At 34.6% G+C, this 17,067-nt stretch overlaps 1 protein-coding gene across 1 annotated transcript in view; it reads left to right on the forward strand.

The window, feature by feature from the left end:
* LYPLAL1 (lysophospholipase like 1) overlaps nucleotides 1-16,381 on the forward strand; it is a 44,582-nt gene extending 28,201 nt beyond the window's left edge. Inside the window, exons 3-5 of the mRNA XM_044004701.1 lie at nucleotides 3,865-4,034; nucleotides 15,013-15,128; nucleotides 16,019-16,381. Coding sequence (XP_043860636.1) covers nucleotides 3,865-4,034; nucleotides 15,013-15,128; nucleotides 16,019-16,258 — 526 coding nt within the window. The 3' untranslated portion in view covers nucleotides 16,259-16,381. The remainder of the gene's footprint in view (nucleotides 1-3,864; nucleotides 4,035-15,012; nucleotides 15,129-16,018) is intronic.
* The last annotated feature ends 686 nt before the right edge of the window (nucleotides 16,382-17,067 follow it).

The raw sequence follows: 17,067 nt of genomic DNA on the forward strand, positions 1-17,067 counted from the left end.
AAGGGGCAATGTGGTAGCACAAAGTAAAAGTTGGCAAAAAAAAAAAAACAGTTTGTGTGTATAATATTTTTTTTTGGTTTAAACCCATAATAAAATTAATTTATACAAATTAATTCATTTTTATTATTTTAAAGATTGTTTCCCCAATAACATTTCAAAATACTTAGCAAAGGAAATTTGATCCTTATTTCATTTAGTGATAATTTTAAGGTTTTTTACTTTAAAGGAAAGTAATTAAGTTCGATGTTATCCTTTACTGACACAAGTGGTGGTTGTTATAACTACCATTGAATGACCTTTAGATTGTGTGATTTCTAAGGAGCAATAAATATATAATATGAAACTGAATTAACCAACTTTTTTATTTCTTTGCTTTGTAAGTATCATTCCAACACAGCAGCATTTTAAAATTTTAAGTATAGTTTAATTGTATTGAAAATTTTTATTCTTTTTTTATTGGACATGTGCATATGGTTCCTTTCCAAATGTATTTGTTTGGCATGATAATATCTGACTTGTGTTGTACCAGCTAATAAAAATGATTTTAGTATAGAGTATTTTTGTCATAATTACAGGGATTTGGATTAAACAAAACCAGTTATTCTTAAAATGCCACATTTCCATTGTCCTTATTCCAAATATCTTTTAAAGAACCTTAATTCTTTCAAATATTTGAAAGGCAAAGAAAGCTACAATTTTAGTAGAAATACTAACATTTGTGTTACATCAGCATAGACCTTTTTCTATTCTTTAAGAGCAATTAATTCACAAGATTGAAGTATTGAAAAAAAGTCATGTGTGTCTATGTGTGTAAGAGTGTGTGGCTCAGTTCCAAGTATGATTCACATTTTAGGCTATGATATCATCCTTAAATTTAAGTGCTTTGACAGAGAAATAAACACTTGGAGAAGTAGCAGAATAAAATGGGAAATAAAGTATGGGTAAGATAGAAAAATAACATTTTATTCCAAGGCTCTAAAAGAGTATCATGAATTCTGTGTGATTCAGTCATTAAAGTGACAGTTTAAGAAAATCTTTTCTTTTTTTTTATTAATGATGCTAATTCTATCTGGAAAGGACCTATTTTCATTTTTATTGTCACTTTAAGTAGATTGTCATCAGTTTTTCTTAAATTTCTATTTCAGAGAATGGAGATACTGAAGCAAAAATTACTTTATCCAAAATTCAAATTTAGACCATATTATACTTCTCTTAACTCTATCCTGAACCAAGCACAGCATACTAGAAAAATAAAATAGGAGGGAAGGAACATGGTAGTAATCTTATTGGAATCAGTCACACACTGTAACTGAACTATACTCTTACAGAAAAGAGAACATAAGTCATCATCAGGACCTTCTCTAACTTCTTTTCTACCTCTTGTTCTAGTATTATCACTTTGTACCAAATTATTTTGCCATAGGCACATTTGGATCACAAGCTTCATTAATGTCCTCACAAGATTTATTTTTCTTTCTCAGCTGCGTCATAGTTTACACTTCTCAGTTCTGTAACCACACCATTGTGCTATACAGCTCTTTTAATACAGCCTTGGTATTGAGATTTAAATTTACTCTTGAGCTTTGGGATTTATATAAATCAGCCTAAAACTGGAATATTTTATATCTAGTATGTCAGCCTCACATGCATTCATCATGCCTCATTTTTTACTGCCTTATATGAATGTTCTGCTGTGATAGCCTTAATATTCTTGCTTAAAACAATTTTTTTTTCCTCGTGCTTCAGTTTGAATACTCCTCTTGGGTATCCAATATGGAATATTATAGCAGAATTGTAACAAAGCATTTGGTAAAGGCTTTCATGTTACTCTTGTGGGGGGGAAAAAAAAGAAAGATGTGAACTAGATCAGAGGTGTCAAACATGCTGTCCCAACCACAACACTTCCTGGTGCCACTGAACCAGATTAAAATGTAATTAAGAAATATTTAACAAAATAAAATTTTAAAATACAGTGGAAATTAGATAATGTTAATATGTGATTTTTAAGTCCATATTCACCTACAGGGTTAGTGATCCGGTTTCTATTGAGTTCATCACTACTGAGCTAGATGACAGTACAGTATAATTGTTTGGACTCAAACAGTAATCATTAATTGTTAATTCTCAACTTAGAAATTTCTAGCAGTGTCCCCAAGGGAACTGTGTTTGACTCTGTGTTATTTAATATTATCAATGACTTCGCTAAAGGTATAGATAGTATACTTATCAAATATTGACACAACAAGTCGCGAAGATAGCTCATTTGGATGAGAGAATTAAAACAAGATCTTGAAAGTGTAGAACATTGGACTGAATCTATAAGGAGAAATTTAATAGAGATTAATCAACTTCCCCAGTCAAGACATTGGAGATGTAGCTTGATCTCTTTTCATTTGAAAAATATCATGGATTTCAAGAATCACAGAATCTGATTTAAAAGAGATTTCAGAGGTTCTCCAGAACCAACAATCCCTTCTTTACCATTTCAATAAGTGGTGATCCAGCATTTCTCTTTGTCTTCTGCCTGGTGTATAGGTTCCATACCGATTCAAGATTTACTTTTGTTTGGAAGTGATTAAAATTCTTTTTTTCTTTCCTGTTGCTTGGGCAGCCTTTGTCTAACCAGATAGGACTATGTAAGCCAATGATATAAATACTGACTCATGTCCAGGGCTTAAATAGGAAGCAAGCCAAGTTAAAAACATTTGCTGATTTAAAAAAAAAAATTCTTTGTCTTTTGTCTTTTCATCAAAGTTGATTGAGTAAATTTAAGAAAAATAAAATATAACTCACTTATTTTGTATCTTGGGTTTTTTTCTTTTTTTTTTTTTTTAAGGAAGTTTGTGTTTGAAGGGGAAGTACTTGTTTTCTTTAAGAATTTGAAGTTGTTGTTTGTCCTTCATTCCTGAAGAGGACCGTAACTTCAGGGTGATGTTATGACTTGTGGTGAATTGAATTTAAGTGAGACAGGGCTGTGTAAGGTCACCAATCTCACTTTCTCCTCCAGAGCCACCTGGGTCCAGTGGTAAGATATATACCAAGATGACTGGAGATGGCCCTGGATATTTAAGGCAATTGGGGTTAAGTGATTTGTTCAGGGTCACATAGCTAGTAAATGTCTGAAGTGAAAGTTGTACTCAGGTCCTCCCAACTTCAGGGCCAGGGCTGTATCCATTGTGCCACCTAGCTGCCCCAAGAATTTGAAGTGTTTATGTGGAAGGAGGGCTTAATTTAAGTTCTTCATGGCAGAACTAGGGGAAGTTGATATACATTGCATAAAGGTATATTTGGGCTTCATGTAAGGAGAAAATTCTTGGCAATTAGAGCTGTCAAAAAGCTTATTTCCACCCCAGAAAATAGCTGGTTCCCCATTACTAAAGAATTTCTAATGTAGTGGAAAGAACATTGGGGATTGAATCCAAGGCTCTGCTGCATACTCCCTGTGTGAACTATGGCAAATAACTTAAGTCTCTCTGGCTCAACTATGAAGTGATGTGATTGAACCAGATAAACTCCAAAATCCCTTCTAGCCTTAAATTCTATGGCCGCCTGTTAGGGATTTTATATAGGGGTATAGATGGCCTCTGATTTCCATTTTAATTCTGGGTGTCTCTGATCTTTTGGTTATAAAGAAGTAGGGATAGATATGAATAAGAATGGAGGAGGGGATAATGAAAATGGAATTCATGCACATGTAGGTGGAAATTTTGTAGCCCTATTTGATTTCTGAAAACTGGAAAATTTGCTCCCTATTTTGGAAACTCAAAAAAGGAATTTAAGATTGTTCCCATTTTCTTAAAATTAATTTAAAATTTTCTCATTGGTAAACTTAATTAAATATCTCTTTACATTAATCTTTTATAGGCCATATACACCGATGAATGGAGGTCTCTCCAATGTGTGGTTTGACAGATATAAAATATCAAATGATTGCCCAGAACACCTTGAATCTATTGACTCAATGTGCCAAGTACTTGCAAATTTGATTGATGAAGAAGTAAAAAATGGCATAAAGAAGAATAGGATACTAGTTGGTAAGACTATCAGTAATATGTAGCACATATAATCAGAAATATATTTTTGATATTATGTTTAATTGTATTTTTCAATAGGAATAATATGTAAATTATATTAAACTGTACATATTTGTTCTTTTCAGTTTAATTCTATAAATATTTTAGCATAACATAATTGAATTTTACTTTTACATGGTATTATGTATACTTTGAGGTAATAAAGTATAAGTATATTTTAAGAATACAAACTTTTTTCTTAACTAATCATGTTTATGTAGTAGATTATAAATTTCAAACTTTTTGGAGAAATTCACATAATTTCTCTGAGCAGTTATTTAAGCAAGTGTAAGACTGACAATTATAGTCATTAAAACTAATTAAAGTGAAAAGAGAACACAACTGAAATTTATTAAAACTCAAAGCTGTTGAGAACTAGTAGGCTCCAAATTTGGAATTTAGGCACTTTTATGTTAAATATAAATAACGTTTTTTCATTCTTAAGTTGGTTTTGAAATATTTTGATATCTTATTTTGTTATCCTAACTATCAAAAACCTAAGTTGTTATATTGCCCCCTTTTCAAATTAAAAACAAAACACAAAACTATGGCAGGGAAAAGAATATTCTAAAGATATTTGCAGTAGAATCTAATCACAAGGAAAAGGAATGGTTTCACTCCTGTTTTAAGTAAGATTTTAAAAATACAAAACATGTTTGAGCCAAGGTTTTAGGAAATTTAAACAAATTGTGTTCATTGAGATATTAAGAGATCATAGTATTTGTTAAGCTGCCAGAGGAAATTTATTTAAAGCTTTTTTTCAATCAGGGTAACATTTAAGTCATTGAAAAGTAGGGGAGTTAGAATGATTATAATTATGCATGAAATAATATTTAATTTTCTGTTATACATTTCTTAAAAATTTCTTCAAGTTAATAGTTTAGGGGCAATAGTGTTCAGTATAGGTAGTGATTTAGTTAAGCATTTTATTTTAGCATATGCCATGTACAGGAAATTATTGTGTTTTATATGTGAGGACAGAATAAGCATCAATAATGTGGGCCCCCTCTATCAAATTCAATTACATTTAACACAATTTTATTCAATTTTTACTATGTGACATCCACTCTTACTTAGAACAGGATAGATCTTAATAGATTAATAGCATGTCTAAGAGAGGTATGGGGTATTTAGAACATAGAGTGATAGATTCCAACTGAGGGCTTCAAGGAAAGCCATCCCAGAAGTGGTCTTTGTGTTGGGTGAGAAAGAATGAAGATTTTGACCCTCAAAATCTGAGGCCAAGAGAGGGTAATTTTATTCAGAGGGAACAGCGAGAGCAAAACACAGAGAGTCCTAGTCAGAAGACAATAAGTGCCCTAAGATCGTATAGGTAGTGAGAATATTAGATTGGAAAGGTTAGTTGGAATCATGTTGGATGGTATGAATTGCTGGGCTTAAGAAGTTTGAACATTTTTCTTTAGGTGAGAGGAATCAATGTGGAGGAGACTGAACTGATAGATGTTAATGACTGTTAGGATGCAGGGGAATGCCCAGGAAGAAGAAGTTAAATCCTGGTTACGCTGAGAATATTGAAAGGACCTGTAATTTTATTGGTTTGGGTTAGCCCTTTCCTTGATACAGATACACTTGTTGTAGTTAAAAATCTATGAATAAGAAGTCAACACCATACAGCCAACATAGAATGAAACCTCGTAGACATACTTCTTGTAAAACAAGCACACCATTTGTTACCAGTTTTATACTTAAAGCCTTTCCAGCTCAGCTGGACCTGCCAGAAGCTGCATTCTCCTGACTTATCCATTGAACTTCCAAGAAAATTTCTATGCCTTGAAAAAGCATTAGGAAAGGATACCAACCAATTTGGAAAGAGACCAGGCTTTGAGAATCTGCAGCCTGATCACACTTTCATTCAACACACATTTATTAAGCACTTCAGTTGCACTTGGGCTCATAGTAACCCTAAGTCTTCAATGTAGTGGATTATCATTGCAAGGCCAGGATGACAATGAGTTGCTTGGTGAAAATGACTCATTTTCTTCCCTGTGTCCTATAGCCCCACTACTGTACAAATGACTAAAATTATTCAAGCAGGAGATCTTTTGGTTTCACAGAATTTCCTCACTGAGTCACAACCAACCTCAGTTCATATCAGATTTCTGGACCACCCTATTCACTTTACTTGAGGTCAAAATTCTGTTTTCTGCTATGTGCCATTATCAATATAATATGCAGATAAATTATATTAATAATACTTCTAAAATATTCTCTTTGATAGCATGCTGTATGGTAGCAGGACAATTGAACTACAATGCTTCACACTGGTAGAGTTCTATAAAGATAACTCCCATTTGTATCTCTAATAAAAAGATAACTCTTCCAACTATGGATGGACTCTAGGTCCACTTAATATCTTCCAATAGTACTATAATGCTGGAAATGGATAATTATATAAAAGAAGCCACACAAGCACATCTTCAGGCCACCCTAGATGTTTTTTTTTTTTTGCTGTAACTTCATTTTTAATAAAACTTCTCCCCTAGTAGTAAGAACTAAACAAACAGTTCAGCACTTAAAATTTAGTAAAAACTTTTTTCTTTCATTTAACTTTAATATTTTATTTTTCCCCAATTACATGTAAAACAATTTTAAACTTTCATTTTTAAAACTAGTTAAAAATTCCCTCCCTTCCCCATCCCGTCATCAAGAAGACAAGCAATTAGACATAGGTTATACATGTGTAATCATGTAAAACATTTACATAAGTCATGTTGTGAGAAAAAGCATACACCCCACCTTCCCCCTAGGGGAAAAAAAAACCTAAAGAAAAATAAAGTAAAAACAAGGATGCTTCAGTCTGTATTCAGACACCATCAGTTCTCTGTCTGGGGATGGATAGCCTTCTTCATCATAAGTCCTTCAGAGTTTCCCTGGATCATTGTATTGCTGAGAAAAGCCAAGTCATTCTTAGCTTATCATCTTACAATATTGCTGTTACTTTGTGTACAGTACTTTTAACCTTTGCATCAGTTCATGTAAGTCTTTCCAGGTTTTTCTGAGAGCACCTGCGCATCATTTCTTATCACAGTAGTAATCCGTCACAATCACATAGCTCAATTTGTTCAGCCATTCCCTAGTAAAAACCTATGATGTTTTATTGAGGCCAAAATCATCATTCAAAGAATAGAAAACCCAGTCAGTATACAAGGACAGTGTGACTTCAAAAAGCATAGTGTTATTTCATGATTTCCTTTTTTCTCTATTCTTTATTTTTATAAGTGTTCCTATACTTTGCTTTTTATAACAAATTACAAACTATGTTCCTTGTTTTTGTATCTTGTTTTTGCAAATTATATTTCTCATCCCACCCCTACCATCCCTTACATAAGAAAAAAAGTTTTGTAAAAATAACTGAGACATTGACCAAGTCCAACATTATAATATAGTGTTCCATACCCGTAGTACATTTTTTAAAAGACGGGATGGAGGTATGTTCTCACAAGTCTTCTGTGGATTTAAGCTTGTTCATCATAATTTCGTAGTCTTTGGTTTTGATTATTTTGTTGTTCTCCTTTCCATTTAAATTTTTGTAATTATTGTGAATACTGAATGAATGATGATCGTTAAGCACTGAGAATATAAATAGGAAAGTAAGACAATCCTTCCTGTCAAGGAATTTACACTCTAATGGGGGAAGATTTTAGCTGTAAGTCATATACAAAGATCCCATGGTCCTTAGGATATAGCAGCAAAACTGATTGAATATCTTTTTATTAATGTTATTTTCATGGATAAAATCCCATCAGTTTCTGATGTTGGACCATTTGATGGTCTCAAGGACTTTGGTGGTAAAAACTCTTGTCTATAGCATCCATAGGAGTAATTGTTAAGCTCTATCACCATAGGATTTTCGTCCCAGGATGGTGGCTGAGGGCACTGGGCTGGAAGCATTGCTATTTCCAAGGGTCTTAGGTTCAGGGTCCTGATCTCTCCATCAGGTTCTGAGGGGGTAGGGTGGTCAAAGTAGTAGTGGTGGTGGTGGTGGTGTGACTTCCATAACATGTGCTGTCTCCTGTCTGTTCTTCGGGGTTCTTTGCTGCTTTAGCTAGTCTAACTTGCCTGTCCTATGAGTGAAAGTTGGTGGGGATGTCTAATCCCCTATCCACAGAAGGAGTTGCTTCTCACAATAATGGCTATGAGTGTTGGGCTAGAAGAAAAACTAGTGGTCTATTTTCTGTTACCACTCCAGGGCTTTTGTGCCTTATCTGCCTTATCTACCTTTTGGTGGCACTTGAACAGCAGTTGTCTCTGGTGATGATGAAGAAGGAAGGACCCCTTCTCTACAAGGTCTCCTGTTTTCAGTGGTGGTTACAAAGGCTGGATTGGAAGTAGGTCTGGCAGTTTGGGAGACACTGCTATTCCCATGGGCTCGATCAGGGTCCTTGGCTGTCTCCATTAGGGTTTTAGGATAGATGGTGGTCCTGGTGGTGGTTTGACTTGCCTGGCACCTGCTACCTCTTGTTTCAAAGGGTGCCTTGCTGCTTCTTGCTTATTGTTTTTCCAATTCTGCTTACTTTACTTTGGATTCATTCATATAAGCCTTCCCATATTTTTTGGATAGTATTTATTATGGCGCAGTAGTTTAAAATTGTATTCGTCTACCCCATCTTGTTTAGCTATTCTACAATCAGTAGGCATCCACTTTGTTTCTAATTCTTTGTTGCTTAAAAAAAAAAAAACATATGTGATAGGTATTTTGGTGAATACGGGACATTGCATGGGACAGGGTTACATATTTCCAAGGTTCTAAAACTTCTTATACCCCCTATTCAGTATGAAATTAGAAAAGAAATACATTCTAGAATTTATCATATATATATATGGATTGGGGGGAGGGCAGAACCAAGATGGTGGAGGAAAGACAGTGACTTGCTGGAGTTCTCCCCAAGACTCCTCCAAATACCTTCAAATAATGCCCAAAAAAGACAGGGTGAAATAATTTTCCAGCCAAAGATAACTTAGAAGGTCAGCAGGGGTGAGAGTGGAGCACAGCCCAGCGCAGGCCACGCCAGAACAGACCCAACCCCAGCCCCAGAAAACCAGGAATGGGACTTGAGAGCCTCTGAATCAGCAGTGGCAGCAACTGCTTCAGGAACTTAGCCCACAGATGGTAAGGGGGTTGAAAATTTGGTCAGAAAGAGATTACAGGGATCTCTTTGCCAGCACTGAGACCCATACTCAGATCCAGGTCACAGTCTTGCATGGAGGTGCCAGGTTGAGAAGGAGCTCAAGCACCCTGGAACTTGTGGCCACAGTGGAGTGCTACTCTGCTCTTAGTTCCAGGGCAGAAAAGCAGGTCCATTGTTGCTTGCAGACAAGAGCACAAGCTGGGAGAATACTAAACATACCCCTCCTTAGATCATACAACTTTGGAAGAACTAAAAACTTACAAATTCCTAGAAGTATCTCTGAAAACAGGTGCACAAAACCCCTGAAGCTTGGGACAATGTGCCCTCTACCCTGGAAGCAGTGCCCCACTTTAGAGTTAAAAGTCAAGAAGTAGGCTGGGAAAATGAGAAAACAGAAAAAAAATGCTGTCCCTAGAAAGTTTCTGTGGTGACAAGAAAGATCAAAATACACCCTCGGAAGATAAAGCCAAAGCTCCTACATCCAAAGCTTTTAAAAAAATATGAATCGGTTTCAGGCCATTGAAGTATTCAAAAAGGACTTTGAAGATAAGGTAAGAGAGGTAGAGGAAAAAATGGAAAGAGAAATGAGAGAGATGCAGGAAAGTCATGAAAAAAGTCAACAGTTTGAAAAGCCAAATGGAAAAGGAGATACCAAAGTTCTCTGAAGAAAATAATTGCTTAAAAATTAGGATTGAGCAAATGGAAGCTAATGGCTTTATGAGAAATCAAGAAACAATAAAGCAAAACTAAAAGAATGAAAAAAAAAGGCAATGTGAAATATCTCCTTGGAAAAACAACTGACCTGGAAAATAAATCCAGGACAGATTGTTTGAAAATTATTGGACAACTTGAACACCATGATCAAAAAAAGAACTTAGACATCATCTTCCAAGAAATTGTCAGGGAAAATTGCCCTGATATTCTAGAACCAGAAGGTAAAATAGAAATTGAAAGAATTCACTGATCACCTCCTGAAGAGATCCCAAAATGAAAACCTCCAGTAATAATATAGGCCAATTCCAGAGCTCCCAGGTCAAGGAGAAAATATTGCAAGCAGCCAGAAAGAAAAAATTCAAGTACTGTGGAGTCACAGTCAAGATAACACAAGATCTAGCAGCTTCTACATTAAAGGATCTTAGGGCATAGAATATGATATTCTGGAGGGCAAAGGAATTGGGATTACAACCAAGAATCACCTACCCAGAAAAATTGAGTATAATCTTTCAGGGAAAAATGGCAATTCAGTGAGAGGACTTTTCAGGCATTCATGATGAAAAGACCTGAACTGAATAGAAAATTTGGCTTTCAAATGCAAGGCTTGCATAACCATATTCTATTTTTTTAAGATTTTGGGTTTTGTTTACTTGTTTTCTAATTTTTTAGTTTCATATTCCATTCATGGATCATTTAAAATTATTATTAATATAATTTTTCATGGACATGATTTTTCTTTCAGGACTGATTCGGTAGACTTCAGAAATTCTGAAGTATTGTCTCATTTTTTTCCTATATATTTATCATATCATATTAAGTCTTCATTTAGGTCTAAGTGGGGAAGGCATTAGTAACATATCATCTTTGTCATTCCATGTTTTCTTGTAAATTTCATATTTTATGCCATTAAATGATTTTCCATTATATTAATCTAACTTGTTAAATACCTACTATCTACCATTCATTGGAATAAGCACTGGGAATACAAACAAAGAATACTACAATCCTCCTCAATTATGCATTCTTTTGAACAGACAAGTACATATATAATTATATATAGAAAAATGAAGAGAATAACTACAAATAATTGCATATTAGAATAATAAAATGTTGTTTAGTAGGGAAGAGGTTTAAGTATCTGAGGAAAATAGGAAAAGCTTCATGTAAAAGGGGATGCTTGAACTCTGTCTTGAGGAAAGAGCAAAATTCTGAGTGGCATTCCAATGTAGAATGCAATCCAAGCGTAAGGGATGGCCCAGTGCACAGGCACCAAGACCTAAGATGGCATGTGGTGAACTGAGGATTGCAGAGTGAAGGAGGAAGAATAATTTCCAGTGAGGAGGAATAATATTCGCTGGAAAGATAGGTGGGGACTGGATTGTAAAGTGCTTTAAAGAGCTAAACAGTCAATATAAAGCTACTGGAGTTTGAATAGGAGAGTAATTTGGTCAAGCTCTTTTTAAGGAAAATCTTTGAACACAATGGGAAGAGACTTGCATCAGAGAAACCAATTTGGAAGCTGTTGCAATAATCTAAGAGATAGTGACAGCCTGAATAAGATGGTAGTGAGATAGTGTAAAGGTTAAATACAGTGGATGTTATGAAGTCAAAATGGCATGATTTTGCAGTTGATTGTATATATAAGAGGGGAGAATGAGGAGTCTATAATGTTGAGGTTACAGACCTGAGAAACTGAAAGAATGTTGTGGCCTTCAATTGAAATATCTTAGAACAGTTGGTTTGGGTGGAAAGACAAATTAGTTCAGTTCTAGACAAGATGAATTTGAGATGCCTCCACGTTTTCTATTTTGAAATGTCAAGTATACAATTGGTGATGCAGACTGAACCTCGGGTGTTACCAGTTTTGCAACTCATATTGTATATTACCTTCCCATATGATTATAACAGAGTACAGTCCCATGAACGAACAATGAATAAAAATAGCTATTTTCCAATAACCATGAAAACAATGAGTTTTGTTCCTCCCCTTTTTGCTATTGTTACCATTCTAGTGGGTGTAAAGTAGTATCTTAAAGTTTTTCTAATTTGCTTTTCTTTGGTTATTATGGAATTTGAAGAATCTCTCATTGAATACCACCAATCAGAACAATGGGCACTTAAAACTTGCTCAGTAGTCATTTCTTATTTCTCCCACTTGAGAGGTTTTGGAGTGTATATGGCATATATCAACCAAAGCAAAGCCTAAATATTCAAGGAATTCCTGCAAACAGGCAGGAAAAGAGCATTTCCCATCTGGGGCAGAGGAGGTGAAATGGGCCTGAGTTAGAAGAACAACATAATCTGGGTTGGTGAGTATCCTGAAAGGGACAATGATCTTTCTCTTTAATTATATTAAATTATATATAATTAATAGTTCTGTGATTTGTTCTCCAATCTACTTAATCTCTTTGTTCTTCTTTTTCATACTTCCTTCATTGGGTGAAATTAATATTCATTATAGTTTCTAAAGGATGAATTTAATATTCTTTCATTATTTTAAATGAAATCTTAATGTCCGTTATTGTATCTTCCTTTTGATTATTTTATCAAGCTTCTAAAGCACTATGGAAGTTCTTGTGGTTCTCTTCTCATTTCTAGGAACTTAGTTGTTATTATTACAGATTCCTTTCTCCTAACTTTTTAAAAATCAAAATAATTAAACTTGTGGAATAAAAATGTCATGTGAATGAGATTTATTTTTATAGAAAAATAATAAATTCCCTCGAATCATCCAATTTGCAGATATATTTACTAGCACACTAAATTTTTATTAGTCCAATTTCATATAAAAATATAGCTTATCGAGGGAGGTAGGTGGCGCAGTGGATAAAGCACTGTCCCTGGATTCAGGAAGACATGAGTTCAGATTTGGACACTTGACACTTACTAGCTGTGTGACCCTGGGCAAGTCACTTAACCCTCATTGCCTCACACAAAAACATAATAATAATAACTCATCCATTGACAGAGCAAGCATTCATTAACCACCTGCCTACTTATTGTATGTCAGATACTACTACATCCTGGAGATAAAGAGAGGGAAAAACAATCCCTGTCTTCAAGGTATTTACATTGGGATTAGGAGGTACACAGATAAGAAAATATGAAATAAAGAGTAACTAGAGGAGGGCACCAACATTTGGGAGAATTATGAAAAGCCTTTTCATGGAATTTGAGTTGAACTTTGAAGGCAGGTAGGGTTTCCAGGAGGTGGAAGTGAGGAGGAGAAGAGCATTCCATGGCAATCTGTGCAAAGGCATGGGGGCTGGAGATGGACTATTATCTCTAGGGCAGGTAGACCAGTTTGGTAGGAACATAAACTATAACAAAGTAAAACGGAAACAATCTGGAAGAGTTGTGTGGAGCTAGCTTATGAAGCATTTTAATTTTTTTATTATGAACTTGGGTAATAAAACAAGCATTTCCATAACAAAACAAAACATTTCATAGTTTGTTCCAGGGGTATGATGGGATACTGATTTTTCCCAAGCAGGGGAATGTCATGGTCAATCCTGAGCTTTAGAAATACTATGTAGAGGATGCACTGAGGAGAGGGGTAGAGACAAGGGGCAGGAAGAACAATTAGTACACTATTAAAATAGGCAATGATAGAGGTGCTGACGTCTTGAACTAGGATAGTAGCCATTGAATGGATAAAAAAGGAATGGGTGTAAGAGATGTGGGCGGCAAGGAAGAAAGAATAGTTGAGATTGACTCTTAATTTGTGAACCTTGATGAATGTAAAGATGATAGTACCCTAGCTAGAAACAGGAAAGTCAGAAGGAAGGGTGATTTTAGAAGAAAAGATGATGAGTCCTGTTGTGTAAGTGAACATTAAAATCTTGAAGAAATTTAGCACTAATTCTCAGTTTCATTTTGAATTTTCATTTTGACATCAGTAGGATTTCTTTTTTCCTTGACCTAGCAGCTTTTAGGCCACTGTTAATAATTCCCGCATATAGTTAATTTCACTTCATCACAATTGTCTAACAAAGGTTATGCGATATTCCCTACTTGGCAAAGAAGGATTGCAGATGAATTCGTAAGAATCTATAAGTTCCCTAATGCCTTTTTATACCTTGTTTGACATACTTAGTGAATTACTTGCTCTTTGAAGGCAGGGACTGTTTCATTTTTGTCTTTTTGTGTCCCTAGTGCTAATATCTGGCACATAGCAGGTGCTTAAATAAGTTCTGGTTGATTGAGCTTTTAGCTACTCATACCAGCTGTGTAAGATAGATATGAAGCATGGAAAAACTGAATTCAGATTCTTGGCCTAATTTTAATTTATATGGGTAATATTTTAAGTTTTGTGCTTAATTTCCTTTTCTTTTGATAACATTTATCATTTAAATTGTATTCCATTATAAATTCTGATTCTTTTATTACAATTTTATGATACCAGTGATATATGACCTCCTCGTTTTCATTTTAGTGCTGAAAATTAAGCAAATAAGTAAGTTTTAATTTGGCTGAGAAACCAAATATACTCAACCCTCAAATGGATTGTCTCATTAGAACACTGGTTGAAAGTTTTAGTAAAGTTTCAAAAATTAACTGTGCGTTGAAATAAATAGGCTTTCTCTTCTTAGATTTTATCTGTAAAGAAGAGAATATCTTGGCACTGTTAGATAAAGATTACGTTATACCTTGCTATGACTTAAAAATCACAGAAAAGAGTCTCAGCTTGCTCAGTATCCTAATGATATATTCTTTTCATATCCATGTTCCTAAATAGTGCCTACCTAAAGCACTAAAAAGAACACAGCATAGACTGTTCCTTAATGACTTTTTTCCTACTTATACAAAGGACCCAAACAATTAACAGACAAGTTGTTGCAGTAAATTCATTTTTACCAAATGTGAATTGTTCATTGGAACAGGTTAACATCAATTTGATAAGATTTTACTAAGCCCCGCATTAAATGTTTTGAGATACTTTTTCATCTTAGGCCCCTTTAAAGGCCTTTAAATATTTATATGTGAAGGTACAGGTGCCGTTCTAATATTTTATGTAAGTAATTAAGACTATTGGTTTAATTACTGCTGAAGTTTATATGACTTGTTTCCTCTAGGAGGATTTTCAATGGGGGGATGCATGGCGCTACATTTAGCATTTAGGAAGCATCGTGATCTGGCTGGAGTATTTGCACTTTCTAGTTTTCTCAATAAAGCATCTGCTGTTTATCAGGTAAGTTACAAACTTAAAAAATACTTTGTACAACATATTTAAATTGCTAATAAAAAGGATCATTTAACAACAACAATAGTAATAAATGAGCTACACAACATTTTCAGGGGATTAATAATAAAAAGTGTGAAGTTGATTGATTGTGACCAGATGATAGTGAAAATACTAAAAACATTATTAAATGAAATATTTGAGGGAAAAGATTTTTAAATTCCTGTATGCTTTCTGTGGCAAAGTATACATAGCATATGTTATACATGACAAAGTATTATGTCAGATTTTGTAAAATATATTATGAACAAGCCATTGACAGGTCATTTCTGATACTTTTTGTAGAGCAGGTTGTTTGTTTTTTTTTAATCAAAGTGGGATGTATTTTAATGGAGCAATTCATTAGTAGACACTTTTTAATCAACAGTTGATACTGTATAGGAGGCATAGGGATTCAGTCTAGCATATAAATTCCCTTACCCTTCCATTTTCTACCTCTCTATCCTATACCTTGGTCAGGCAATTCCTTCTTCCTTCCTCTTTAGGAAAAGGGGACTATGGTTCTCCTACTCTCTCAACCACTAAAGGAAGCACTGCATCCTTTCTCCCCAATTCCATTAATAGGAAGCCCAGAAGTCACTTCCCCAATGTCTAGGTGATTAGACCATGTGAACCTTGAGAGCTCTGCTAACCCTTCAGCTAAGCCTTTGTTTGGTCCTCTTGTAAGAAACTTTAATCTGAGCCAGTTTTTTTGTATCTTCTCAACTATTTTCTCGCTGATATAGCTTTAAGAAGATCAAACTTTATACCAACCCCTTCCTTTCTAAAGCCATTTTTGTCTTGTTTGTAGGTGACAGTTAAATTGCTGATGTGGAACTTTTTTTTTGTCTTCTCACTAGGCTCTTCAAGAGAATGAAGGTGTACTTCCTGAATTATTTCAGTGTCATGGCACTGCTGATGAATTAGTTCTTCATTCATGGGGTGAAGAGACAAACTCAATTTTGAAATCATTGGGAGTAAGCACAACATTTCATAGCTTTCCAAATCTTTATCATGACCTAAGCAGAAGTGAGCTAGAGAAATTAAAATCTTGGATTCTTGAGAAACTGCCCCAAAAAATAGAAAAACCAAATGAATAAATCAAACGTTTGTGTTTTTCAGTCATATGTGTATATAATGCCCTTATCATGAGAAGTGAATTTTGCAGTCAAAATATTGTATAATCAATGATGATTCCAATTAAACTATTGGGGTTAATATCATATACTGAGTTGTCTAGTCATTCTTTGTGTTGGCTTTTGTACTTTTTGTACCTTTCCCCTATTATCAATAGTAATTTAATGCCTCACAATAGTAGCTCTATAGTTTATAGTGTTATACAATTTCACAAAATTACCTTAAATTATTTCTATAAAATCTCTATGTCCAGTTTCTATGTAACAGGCTTAGAAGGGACAGGGTAGTCTGAGACTATACATATTTGTAATGGGTTTGGGGATTTTACCTTCAAAATGTGTGGGAGCGGGGAGGAATAATTTGTGGCTGAAAATAAAATAAAATTTAATTGGAGTCACCTCTAAATATCATTATAAATAGGGGCAGCTAGGTGGCGCAGTGGATATAGCATTGGCCCTGGAGTCAGGAGGACTTGAGTTCAAATCCAGCCTCAGACACTTACCACTTACTAACTGTGTGACCCTGGACAAGTCAACCCCAATTGCCTCACCCCCCCCAAAATTTTTTTTTAAATATATATATATATATCATTATAAATGCAGATAACTTCCTTTTCATCAAGATAGCAAGCAAGTCTCTTCTCAATAATTCTCTTCACAAGATTAAGTTTAAAATAGTTCGTCAAGAAAGAATATCCTATGATGTTCTTTTTCTTTGTTCTCTTTAACTTCTTTCTAGCCACAAAAAGAAAACATCTTCAACAATTCTCATG

This window comes from Dromiciops gliroides, chromosome 4, assembly GCF_019393635.1.
Source record: "Dromiciops gliroides isolate mDroGli1 chromosome 4, mDroGli1.pri, whole genome shotgun sequence".
NCBI classification, from domain to species: domain Eukaryota; kingdom Metazoa; phylum Chordata; class Mammalia; order Microbiotheria; family Microbiotheriidae; genus Dromiciops; species Dromiciops gliroides.